General features: G+C 30.6%; 1 protein-coding gene across 1 annotated transcript in view; it reads right to left on the reverse strand.

Moving 5' to 3' along the window:
- LOC143255916 (neurobeachin-like protein 1) overlaps positions 1-13983 on the reverse strand; it is a 111556-nt gene that overhangs the window by 84189 nt on the left and 13384 nt on the right. Inside the window, exons 5-9 of the mRNA XM_076512338.1 lie at positions 13763-13882; positions 11577-11940; positions 5968-6056; positions 3370-3462; positions 3108-3282 (exon numbers count right to left, since the gene is read on the reverse strand). Coding sequence (XP_076368453.1) covers positions 3108-3282; positions 3370-3462; positions 5968-6056; positions 11577-11940; positions 13763-13882 — 841 coding nt within the window. The remainder of the gene's footprint in view (positions 1-3107; positions 3283-3369; positions 3463-5967; positions 6057-11576; positions 11941-13762; positions 13883-13983) is intronic.

The raw sequence follows: 13983 nt of genomic DNA on the forward strand, positions 1-13983 counted from the left end.
CTTGAATTAAAACTATAATGTAATCTACTTAGGTCCTAGCTATAGATGGTCAATCATATCTTACAAAAAGGGTGATTTACATATACTAATGTAGTGATATATTGTTGCATTTATAAGCCATGGTGCCATGTGAAAAATGTTTAAAACCTATATATTTGATTATTTCAGAATTCCTGGTCATTCATAGACTTATAGCTGGATGAACCATGATTTCTTTAAGACAAATAAATTCATACATATAGTGGTATCATTAAATTGCATAGGGCAAAAGAACAATAAATTTTGAAAACTGAATTTTATAATGAAACAGAAAATCTTTTATATATATATATATGTATAACAGAGTGCAAAGGATAGCATCTGCTTCTGAAACAATTCAAAGCAATGCTCTCATACGTAAAATGAAAGTTATGGTTATGAAGGAGAACTTTCTGACTCAAAAAAGCTATTACAATAAACCTAAATGTAGCTCCTGGTACTCCTGGTATCATAATAACAGTCCTAAAGCCTCTCATACCAAAAAATGAGAAAGTTCCATTGAAAATATTTTTGGATATGTAATCTAAGATTTAGCTTGACATCCTTTGTAGAAGCTTGTTATGATGAAAACTGTGGTATTGAGTAATAGTGCCTAATCATGATAATCAGGTTATACATGAACAGAAATATGCAAAACAGTTCCAAAAGCAAAATAGAACTTGCATCACTCTTCTTTTAAAGTACAATTATTCTTCAGTATGTATATTTATATATCAGTAAGTCAATAGATCTGATATTATAAAATAAATCCTTTGTAAAAAGTTGATCAACTTATCATTATAAAACAATAATAAAATTCAACACAAATCAAAAGCACTGACAATGATATTACAAAATTAAAAATTGTTGAATTTTAAAATTACCATAACTCTTCAGCAAATCATAAATCAAATGAGCAAAACCCACATTGAAGTTTTAAATTTAATGTGAAAATTGTGATACATTTTAATTAAACAATTTTTTTTATTGAAACATTCACTGAAATTAAATTATACTGTATACCATAACAATAAAAAAAATTAAAAGCTTAAGGGTAGGACAGATGAATATTTATAGATGTGTAAAGAATGTGCAAGTGTAAATAGCACAATCTATAAGGTTACAGTTACATTTCTAGGAGTTGGAGTCATAATACAGAAAACTTAAACAATATTAAAAAACTAAATATCATGAGAGAGGGGCAGATTTCTCCAGTGTGGTAGTATATAATCAACTGTGTATAAGTTAGTTTCTCAAGAAAGGAAGTTCAGTTATGGAAAACGAAAATATGGAGAAAATTTTATATGATAAAAAATATGTGAAAAAAAACTTTTTTACTATAAAATGTACAATAAAATAAGTATGCAGACTCATACTTGTTTCAGTTCAGTAATCAGGTTTATATTATTTCATTAGTTAAAACTCTCCTGTCTTGAAAAATTATTAAGAGTCGTTTATATCCCAGATTATACTGTTGTTTTAGCATAAAGCTACAAAATGAGTTTTCTATAACCCATCTTCTGCAAGGAGTTGAAACACACAATTCAAAGCTGCAAATTTGTAACAACTTACTGCTGACCCATCAGGAACTTCTTGCAGATTATAAAAATTTCATAGGCCTATGTTACTGCTTGTGTCATTATTCAGCATCTCACGGTATATATGAATAACTTAAATATGATAGCAAAATGCAACTCAGCAAAATCACTAACTTCTGTAAGTGTACCATTATAAATAAAATAAAGCTGTTGGACAGTTAATTACTTTATTAAATATTTTAATATAATATCAAAAACTCTTTAGTTTTTGTTATGTTTTATGAAACTACCATGTGTTACCAAAAAATTTGTTAACTGCTTAAAATGTTAGTTTAAAACATTAATGATTATTTGATTATCAATGATATTTAGTTAATAAAGTTCAGTTATACTATTTAAACTATGGAATGTTGAATCAGAAGGCAATCACAAAAACAAAATTATTTTATTTGCAACTGTAATAGTATCATAGATAAAAAGTAATATGTGCACTCCTGTAGTACAATTAAACCTAAATGAAAAAAAAAAGGGGGAGGACTTGAAAAATAAATGTAAATTATAAACATATGCTTTTAATGTTCACAATGTTTTGGCTACACAGTAGACTATTTGCACCCTGCTCAGTACAAGGAATTGAAAGCCTGGATTAGCCCACACTGGGTCACTGGAAGACAGAGTTTTCTACTGGATACACAACTAATAGTGTTATACAATACTTGCCGACAGGCTTAAATTCAGTTTTATTTCATGCAGAAAATTTATCTAATGGTTATGTGATACATTTCTTTTACCGTGTTTCTCCGAAAATAAGACAGGGCTTATATTAATTTTCACTCCAAAATATGACACTAGGGCTTATTTTCGGGTGATGTCTTATTTTGATATATTAAAAAAATGAAGTTACAAAGTAAAACTATTAAACTAACCATTTAAAATAAACTATTATTAAACTATTAAACTAACTGATTAATACTTAAACAAACTAATTAACTAACTATTAAACTAATTAATAAATTAATTTTTTTTTATTTCTTTCCTCTTCCTGCCACTCTTAACTAGGGCTTATTTTAAGGGTAGGGCTTATAATAAAACTATCCCCAAAAATCACACTAGGTCTTATTTTATGGGTAGGTCTTATTATCGGAGAAACACAGTACTAGGTAAACAATCATTCCTGTAACATAAGTTATACTTGTCTATGTCTGTTATGTGTATACGATACACTTTTCGTCTAGGTAAACAATCAGTTCTGTAACATAAGTTACACCTGTCTAAATCTGTATCTATATGTTTCCCTAGAAGAAAATTGTATCATAATCAGTCCTTTAACATAAGTTACACTTGTCTATATCTGTTGTGTATACAATACACAAGTTACATATACATGTTGGATAAGTACAGTATCATTCCATACATTAAATCTATCAAATGAATATACCAATAATCATGTTTTACACACTGAAATATGTTTTATACACAACACACTTAACTTTGCATTCACAGTGAAAACAAACTTTTTTTTTGAAATACTGAGAAATCATACATCTTTACCTGCATATGTTCTGGATGAAAGTACTACCCATTCTTCAGAAAGATCTTCTGTGTCTTTTCCTTCATTTTGAGGAGAAAGTCCACAAAAGTCTGGCTGTTGGCTTCGAAGCATTTTTCCTGCATTCTCTAGAAGAGGATAGAGAGCTGGAAATCCCCCCATTGGCTGAAGCAGATCCTAACAGAAAATATAAGAAAAAACTTTGATAGAAATTCTGTGTTAATATTTAAATTTGTATAGAATTATATAAAACATTTAATTTACCTTCACAGCTGTAGTTGATCCATGAGTACCTGTGACCTGACCATCAAATAAGCGATATGGAGAAAGATCCACACACCGGCCAGCTGAATAAGCCTGCAATGAAAATATACAAAAAAAGATACTGAAGAGATACATATTATAAGAAAGTCAAAGATATTTCAAATATATTTAATAAAGTCAACTAGTTATTCTAGTTTAGTGTCATAAAATTCTTAACTGACACACAAAAACTGCTTTGCTTAACCCTATCATAATGGATCATGGATCAAGGGCCATATCATGTCATTTGTTGACTTGCATTCAAAATTTTATTTAACTACTATATTATGAATTTATGTCAACACGTTTGTTATCAAATTGTAGATTGTAATTCAAATTTCAGTATTATACATAGGATAATTTCTTAATTTAAAGTAACTATTAAAAAACGCTTAAACATCGATTTTTGTGCCACATAGTATGTTGAATTCAGTACTGGTTCAAAATTTGTGATGTCAAAGTATTAAGTCTGTGGTTTGGAAAGAATTAGGAACTCAAATTACCAATATTAACAAGCTAGAATATAAAGTAAGAACATCACATCTTTTTTTTTTTTTACTTTGCCAAGATATGCCTTATGTGCTGAATTAACCACAGCGGCCCAATTTATCTCTTTCTGCTTTTGGAAATGATACCTAGTTTATAAGTACTTCAATATTTCACGAGTGAGTAACCGATCAACAGTATAGAATATCCCTCTAGTGGATTCCTCAGCCATTTTAATCTGTTAAAATGTTACGATGTTCTTTCCAACCAAGATTTCAAAGAGGTAGGTTGTGTCTTTAGTTTGCTCGAAATTTATTTATTTTTTTTACCTAAACACAGCTTAGTTACTAAGCTTGATAAATTATAGTGAGATTCTATGGAATCGATAGAGTACTTTATGATTTGTTTTGGTTACTTAACTGTACTTTTCTTCATATCTTACATGTGCAATAGTTTAACACTCCTACGAAAAGACGTTTCTAGTCCTGATTTCTTCAAGCCCATTCCCCTGGCTGTGGTTTCGCTAGATAGTAGATAGGGACAGTGGGAATCTCGTTAATCCATTCATTAATGGATTTAAATGGCAATTTAATTTAAATACAAAATTATTAGCCTAATATTAATAACCTTTCAAGTTGCTCTGGGGCCTATTAGGCCCCACTTTTCGTAGGAGTGTTAAAAGACCTTGCAATTTATGCCCAGCAGCAACTGAGTTCAAAAGTTGTAGCTAGAAAAGATAAATGTTTGCTTTACTTCTTTATTTATTGTTCTATATTTTAAGAAAAATAAGTTAAACAACTTATTTCTAAATAGTAATAATCTGAATACATATATAATGTACACTAATTGAAATGTGGCTACATATTACATAATACTAGTCTACTAAAACACAGCCAAGACAGGGCCACTTTCTAAAGACTATAGGTCAGTTTTATATTATTTGATACAGTAGCATAAGTAAATGTGTGTCACATCACAGCAAGTTATATAATGTTAGCCAGACATGACTACAAGGTCAATATAATAAAAAAATAATCTATAATGTTATGAAACTTAAGATATTTAGACTAAACATTTGTATTTTTGAGTTATTCTATAACAAAAAAAAAGCATAATTTATATGTATTTTCTAAGTTTTTCTCATGGTTATGGGGTTGGTCAAATTTACAGGCCCCACATAATTAGGGTTGAGAAAATGACAGACATAATATAATGTACTATTGAGAACAAATATTTAAAATGTATTTAGGAGATTTAGAAATTACACAAATAATATCTGAGATTTCTAGGATGAATAATAGTTTTTTAATCATAATACAAAAATCACTTCTCATTCAGACTAATATTGAAACTGTCTCAATATTTTCACAAACAAATCTTTATTGAAAACACTTCATTAAAAAATATGATTTTTTGCATACTTGCAATCTTTACTGAAAGTCTACTGCATCAAAAGTTGTGGCATAAATACTTAACATGTGCAAATGTGTATATGAATTTGTGCATATTAAACTGAGCCTGTCACAAAAGGGTTAATATATTTTCTTTTTTTTCATGTTGATTTAATACACTGAAAACACAGTTAAAACAGTAAATGTTTATATACATCAACTACCTCCGTAACTCTTTTCAAATGTTTTATTTTATTTCAATTAGCAGGGAAACAACAAAACTCACAATATTCAATTCCTCTATGGAAGTAATTAAAAATAAGAAAGTTAGAAATATGAAATTAAACAATTTAATTTTTAAGATAAATATTAATATTTTTCTGATTAGGCTCTTCACCAGGAGGCAAGGAAGTAAAAACACAGGTAGAACAGCAAGAACATCAACATAGAACACAAAAGAAATACATGTTGGTAATAAAATAAATGAAAATGTGTATTTTTATTTCTTTATGATTTCCAGTTTGCTCTTGAAAAAGAATAGTTCACTTTTTAAAAGCACTTGGGTTATAAGGTTTTATTATTTTGGATAAAGACCTCTGACCTTAATATTTTTCTGAGATAGCATGAAGAAACACTTGAAATGTATTAGGTAAAATAAAATCTGAATTTGACTTTCACTAACCTTAGCATCAAAACGAAATATCAAACTATTTGCCAAGTCACCAATTTCTGGATATTTTTCAACATTGAATACATCAGTGCTGTTAGGCCCTAAAGAAATAAGATACGTGTTTGTTATCCAGTACCAAAAACTTAACAAATTTCCATGACATTCATAACAGTGCTTTCAATTTATGTTGGGATTTTTAACGTATGCATGATAACAATAAGATGGGCATATTTAATTTTCAATATCTTGATGCAAATACACATACTGTGCCTACATCCTGTAGTGTGCCTCATGAATACTGTTTTGGATATGAATATGGAAATGGTAAGGATCAAAAGAAAGTATAAAAGGCACTCCCTTTATTGTGTCAAGAACTGTATCAGTGAAATGACTGTTAATAGCTTTCACTGTGGTTGATTGTCATCCAACCAATCAGAAAATTCCACACTTAGACAAAACCTATAAAATTACATACAGTCTTACTATGACAAGCAGTAATAACAATTCCAGGCAAAACTCCCAGGACTAAAATATTGCACGATAACCATGTACGAATGATGTAATTTTGACTAAAAGTACTGTAAATATTTTCACTTCTAAACAGTGTTTTTAAATCCTGTAATATTCTGCACACTGTATTTTATATTGTTGAAAAATAGAGACCAAAAAACAGAAGAGAAGTAACAGCAACGTTAGTTTGCAAGAAAAATAGTTTCAAATGTGCAGTATGACATGGTTTTAAAATACACTGAACTAAAATCAAAATCATTGTGCCTACAGTGAAGTGGTGTTCCCTTTGTAGTAGTATTTTAAAAAAAACAATTCTTTGAAATATGCCTTTATTGAAAATCACTCTGTATATAAACTGTTTACCTATCTTGCATACTGGAATAATGACAACACACATTTAGATAAGAGAATACATTTTAAATATAAACTGTTTATTATCTTAACACTATTAATGGATTATACAGTACAAAATATTCATATCTAAGTTTCATATTTGTTTTTTTTATATCTGATAAGAACACTTTATTCTGAGGAAATAAAAAGTTTTTTATTTATATGCAGTATTTGAATACAAAAACTTAACAAAAATAATCAACAAGTAAGACTCTGAGTCATGAGAACATGCTGATGTCACTTATTATACATGCTAAATCTAACTAAGCTTATCTGACGTCTTCTCACAAAAGAAAACAGCTGTGGCTTTTAACCATATGATTTAACACTGAAACTTTCTCAGGAATGAAAGAATTGTCTGAAAAAAATACACAGATCTGTGGTTTGTTTCTAAGTCTTCTAAATTTTCTACCATTTTCCACTGTTCTTCTTTGCAAAGAGCACCATGTACTCACTTTCCCAGGAAACCAAAAGTTAATGTTCACAATGATGTAAACAGTTGATGGTTTGCTCTGTCAAGTGGTATTTAAACTCCCTTGAAGATAGCATAGAAGAGAGAAATCATGGTTATACCAGCCAAACTGGGTATAGAAACAACTCACAAGCAAAAGATTGAAACATAGCCAAAACTATGAGTAACAGATGAGTTGAGGGAAAAGTATAGATAAAGAATCCCATCCAATAAGGACTGAATGCATCTACCACCCAAGCCTGAGTATGAGGAACTAGAGACTCCAAAGCTTGTAGCTGAGAAAATCTATGAGTGGCCAAATGTGATCACTGGAGGCCTAAACTGAGAGAAAATCTATTGGAAAACCTCATAATGGAGAATCCATTTGTTCAGGAGAAGTGAAGGCTAAGAGTGACAATCTAAGTAATTTATCACCCCAAGAAAATTGCAAACCAGGAGACTAATATGAGTGGAATAAGCCCCATAGAGAGATAACTAAATTTTGAAAACAGTCTGAAAAAGACATCTCCATGACAGTAAATATAAATATCTAATGTGGAACAATGAAACGCCTCAAGAGGATATTCCTCTGCAAGAGATCTATTGCCTGTTGGACAGGAAGAAAATCTAAATTATTGACAAATTGAAAATTTATCTTCCATTTATACACCTCGGACTATTTAACACTCTGGTCCCTTAAGGGAAGTATCTGTGAAGAGATAAACTCAGAACAGAGAGGCAGTAGACATTTATATGTACCCACATAAATATATATATACTAATGGCAGGGTTAATCCAAACCAACCACCACTCAAAAACTAAGGTGTTGCTCTTGATAAAAGAGACTGGAAGATCTGGTGGATTGAAGTTTCAGATTACTGGAGGGATACTATGTGTCCTCAGCTTCAAAGTTCAGAGAAAAGAAGGAAGCCCACAAACCCAAAGAGACAGAATCATTCCTGTAACTAAAAGTCAGCCTTCCCATTTAATATCCTATAGCTGGATGGGAAGTGACTGAGCCAGGCCTAATACATGATGAAAACTTGTAAAACTGAGCAGAAAATATATGATGCTGATGCTAGACCAATGATTATATCCCTGAACTGTAGAACCTAATCTCTGTACACAAAACATAGTGAAAGGCAAAATGAATACACCACGAGAATGTGGAGAAATGCCTCACAACCTCAAACCTGAATGTTCACAGACCTGGTTAAGAATGCTAACTGAAGGAGAGAAAGGGAACCACTGTGTACCTTGAAGGACAGAAAAATGGATTGGGATAAGAACAATGAACATCCACAAATCTCCCCTTGTTCCAGGTTCAATGAATAAACAGGAATAACATTCTGAAAGAATGGAATCAACTGTCATTATCACCCCCACAGTCAGTAACTTTGCTAGCCATGAAATGAAAACCCACCCCACTTACCATCATTCAGGTAGGATTGGAAATACCACAGGAAGGAAGAATAATGGAGATGGAAAATCAAATGACAAAATAAACTTCAATACCAGAACCTAAAGTACCAACAGACTTACAGTGAAGGAATACAAGATGTCCACCAATAAGAGTAACCTCACTCAAGTAATAACTTGAACATAAACTTTATTTTAAAATTATAATAAAGCTTCTTCATAAACAACATTTGCAGTTTGCTTTCCATCTACCAACAAATAAAAATGTAAGGTGATCCCACCTTTGAACACCCTACATCTCATTAATCATGAGAAGAGCATGGTTGTTTAGACAATCCAGAAACCTTTCATACTTTAACTTTGAATCATTTTAGAAAATTTAGCATTGTCTAAAGCATCAACCTTCCAAGACTGTTTGAGACTGACTCAACAGGTTGAGAATAATTAAGCCAATAGGCTTTACAAAACAGAAATAGGGTTAAGTTCAATTCTGACCCTCTAAGAACATTCCCCACAGCTCATAGTGTTTGCATACAAATTTTGGTTAAGATTGGTCCAGTATATTCAGAGGAACTACTGTGTAAACAAAACATACATTTTGTCTGTCCATATATATCAGGTCATCCCAAAAGTAATGTCCAAAAATTTAACACAGAAAGTGCATCATCATTTCTGTCTTTGTAGAAGGCTTTAATGACTAAAATATATAGCAGGACGTATATAAAAATATCAGACAAAGAAAAGAAACTAACCCAACTCCACTGTTTCAGATCATTAATCAAATAAACCGTTACGAAGACGGATGTGTCTAAGGAGCACACTAAACACGTAATGCTTTATGAGTTTAAAAAGGCAACAGTGCAGCAGAAACTACGCAAAACATTCAAGGTGTTTATGGTGTGGAGTCTCTCAATGAAAGAAAATGTCAGTGGCTTCAGAAGTTCAGATCAGGAGACTAAAGCTTAAGTGATGTGCCATGTTCAAGTCATCTTGTTGAGTTTAATGATGACTTGCTGCAGGATACACTTAATGAAGATTGTGCTCTAATAGCTGAAGAAGTAGCACAGAAGCTTAATTCCTCCCACTCAAAAGTTCACATCCACAACAGCTCAGAAAAAAGTCAAAATTTGGAAAATGGGTCCTCCATGATTTGACAGAAGCCAACCTTAGAACAAGAGTGGATATTTGCACTTCTCTGTGCTCTCATGAATGTAACTCACCTTTTTTTGGACAGGTTAGTGACTGGAGATGGAAAATTGATGTCTTATAAAAATGCTAAGCACTGCAGACAATGGCTCAGTGCAGGTAAGCTGGCTAAAGCACAACCCAAAATGGACCTCTACCCTAGGAAAGTCTTGTTAAGTAATTGGTGGGATATTGTTGGTGTTATCCACTTTGAGTTGCTGTCACTCAATGTAATGATTACACAGACTTCTATTGTCAGTGGTTAGAGTGCCTGAATGTTGCTCTGAGAAAAGAAAAGAGGCCTGCTTTGATCAATTGTACAGGTGTTGTGTTACACCAGGATAATGCACAGCCCCATACAACAAGGATCACATATGCAAAGATTGAAGAGCTAGACTGGGAAAAACTTCCACATCATCCTTATTCTCTACACCTTGCCCCATCTAATTATCATCTATTCTGAAATTTGAAGAACTATCTTAATGGAAAATAACTTGGAACACATGAAGATGTCAAAACTACCTTGTCTACATTCTTTTTCTCCAATCCCCAAGAATTTCATAGAAGTGACATTCAGAAGCTTGTGAACAATTGGCAGGAAGTAATTAATAATAATGGAACATACATTACACTGCACAACAAAGTTTTTGCTTCTTGAACACTGTTGGGTGTTCCTTATTTGTTTGTTCCACAACAAAAAATTGTTGTGCAGTGTTATTGATTAAATAACATTAAAAGCATGTGAAATCCTCTCTCTTTTTCTGAACCTAAAATCAGACATTACTTAAGGGATAACTTGATATATACAAATTTGTCATAAGCTATCTTATACTTCAGAATCAAAAGACACAAACTGTTTTTCTCCAAAATCAGGCTTTACATTACTTAAAATGTTTTTGAACACTGTATGTATGATAACTACACAGATATTTCTAGTTTGCAAACACAGTCTAGTTATGAAGTATTTATAACTTTTGAAGATTACAAGATAGGCACCTTTTTATGTAAGAATCTAATTCTAATGAAGACCTACCTTACAGAAAGTGAAGATTGTGAAATAAAAAAATTAAAAACATCAGAAAATGTTTATGTTCAGGAAATAAATTTTAGTTATATTTTAATGTTATAAATTGTGAAAAATAAATACATGTATACTCATTCAAGCTAAGTATTTACTACCTATTTCAATGAAGTTTAGGATATATAAAAAAAAAATATTTTCTATCAATAATGTAAATCTTACTTACGGCCTAAAATTTTCTTCAAATACTGTGTATTATAGAATAAATACATATATATTTTCAAGCTATAAAAGTTCTGATTTTGACTTATGCTGCTCTTAACAATTTTGAGCTATAAAAACAAACTGTATAAAAATATTCTGTAGCTTGTATCACTTTTTTGCCTATCAAGATAATGTGTACTTACTGTGGGATAAAGTAGCTTACAAGTATTATGAGTTAAGAAACAAACACATTTTACCCTAAAAAGAAACAGCAACAAAAAATAATTTATCAGTTTGAGATTTTATTTTGTTAATACAATAATTATAACTTATTATGTAAACATTAAATTTTGTATGAGATATTATTTTGTTTATACAGTAAACAATGTATTAAAAATTTGCATACTGGGTAAAGAAAGGTATTTAGTTGTAACTTACCTTGTAAATACAAACATTTTATTTGAGATAAAAGCAGTACATCATGAAAGACACACAGAGACCCTATCTGCCCATGAAGTGAATGTGGTAATCCCCAGTTACTATCCTGTAAACCAATAGAACATACTTGTACAGCTGGGTCATGTTCAACTCGGAAGACATTTTGAATTGATCTTGGGAGGGTCACATTTGAAGCAACTGACATCAATCGTTCCTTATCGATGAAAGAGGTCAGATGGTTTAGAGCTGCACCCCCTATACTCATTGGTGAAGAGTCAGTGACTGATTCTCCATTATTGTTTGCATGATGTCCCAACAAACTTGTTCTCTGTCCTCCTGTCCCCAGACGGCAATATGTAAATGGCTGTCAGAATGCAATACCATTACTGCACTTCATAAATTATTTCCTCAATAATTTAATAACTCATTACAGACTCTGAAATGATAGTGTCTTACTAAAAAATATTTTACAATGATCATAAATCCTGCTTTGCTGTTACAATTAATACTATGTATGATTCTGTAACAGGTTTACAAAGTATTAATTTAAAATTTATTTATAAAAATTCACTTTGAAAAATAGTTCCTACAACTAGGTTTTGTTTAGAAGAAGTTTATTTTCTGATAAAAATATTCATCAATTCGAAACTTTTTTGAATAAAGAAATTAGCACAGGAACATGAAGTAATGTTTAAACAATTATACTTGAACAAGTACAATATATTCCTAACATTAACAAAAAATTGAAATGATTGTCAATAGTATCATAATAAAGCATATAATGAAAACATCATTCAGAGTTATCTCACATTATATAACCCAAAATAATTTTTTTTCCCAATATTTTCATTACAGATATTCAGTTATGAAACAGTACTGCAAAATCCAAGATTAGAAATTAATTAGGCAAATATAAAAATGCTCCAGTCTAAGTATATAGCAATCACCCTGATGCAAAGTTGGCCAGAATGTTTAATTCAAGGCTACATTTTCTGTCAAACAGATAGCTGAAAAGTTATGTGTTAGTTGTTTGCCTTAAACCGTGAATTAGTTTTCCTAGAAATGACATAATTAAACCTAGTTCTTTCAATATGGTATAACTGTTAAGTAATAACTTAATGTTTTGTATATTTACTAAAAACCAATGAACTTCTTTAGGACTTTCATTAAATCAGTTAGCTTCATAGTGCTTCAAATATTATTATCAACTAAGTAAATGAAACATGTTTAAGGCTAAAATACTACAGATGCAGTAATTCAGGTCTACGCAAATCAAAGTTTTGCAATTAACCAGTTCAATATGAACTTAGAACTTCAGATATCCAAAATTTATATAACCTAGCTTCATAAACCATATCTAACACTAAAAAACAAAATCTCAAATGTAGAAATTGAGCTGTAACACATGTAACTCAACATATATATCAAATACTTTTGCAATTACAAAATTATTAATGATACAAATGAAAACTTCAGGTTCACAACATTTCTACTTTTAATATAAAGCAACATGAAACACCTTCTGTGTGTGTAGAATACAAATTATCCTTAAAGTTATTCAAGTAACTAACTTTCCTCTTTACAACTACTTCCAAAACAGAATTAAGAGACAATATTTATCTTTCTATAGCATACACACCAACCTCAAACAAAAAATGCCCTGTAAACAATTTGTTGATAAGAATAGTCTTGTTTTATTACTGTAACTGTAAAACAACTTCATTATGAAAATGATTACTTCAAACACAAAATAAAAAATTAACTGAACTATTACTACTTCTATTTCCAAATATTATATTCTAAATTCTATACACATTATTCAAAATGTAAACTCATTGATTAACTGATTGCTTCTATTTCCTTTACATTAGTAAAAAAAGGATTTAAGAACTTTGTTTACAAATCCTTCAGAAATACACTCATCTCAGTAAGGCATACTAGAACACTTTAGATAAAGTTTACTTTCTATCTGCAGCACAGTTCAAAGTATCATCTCAGACAAAGGACATAATTAGTTGTTCTAATTTAGTGTTACAAATAAGTGACTAAAAAGTATTTCAAATACACACATTCTTCTTTTGTACAAATACTTAAATTTTAAGTGAATGAATCACCTCTTTTTTTTTCTTTATAAAGTTAATAAGATAATAAACTCTTTATAAATAATCTTTAAAATACATATTCACCTCAGACAAAGAAGGAAATTTTAGCTGTGCTACCAACTTCTGTCTTCCATCAATATAAACTGTCACACAGCTTTGTGTGAATGGTCTACGAGCTGGAGAATGGCAAATATCTATACAATGCTGTAGAAAACAAATACATATTGCTGATGCTAAAATGATAATTTAATACCAGTTTAATCACTATAGCTAAAATAAAGCACATATTCTATTGTATTGTAGTT

This window comes from Tachypleus tridentatus, chromosome 7 (genome assembly GCF_004210375.1).
Source record: "Tachypleus tridentatus isolate NWPU-2018 chromosome 7, ASM421037v1, whole genome shotgun sequence".
NCBI classification, from domain to species: Eukaryota; Metazoa; Arthropoda; class Merostomata; order Xiphosura; family Limulidae; genus Tachypleus; species Tachypleus tridentatus.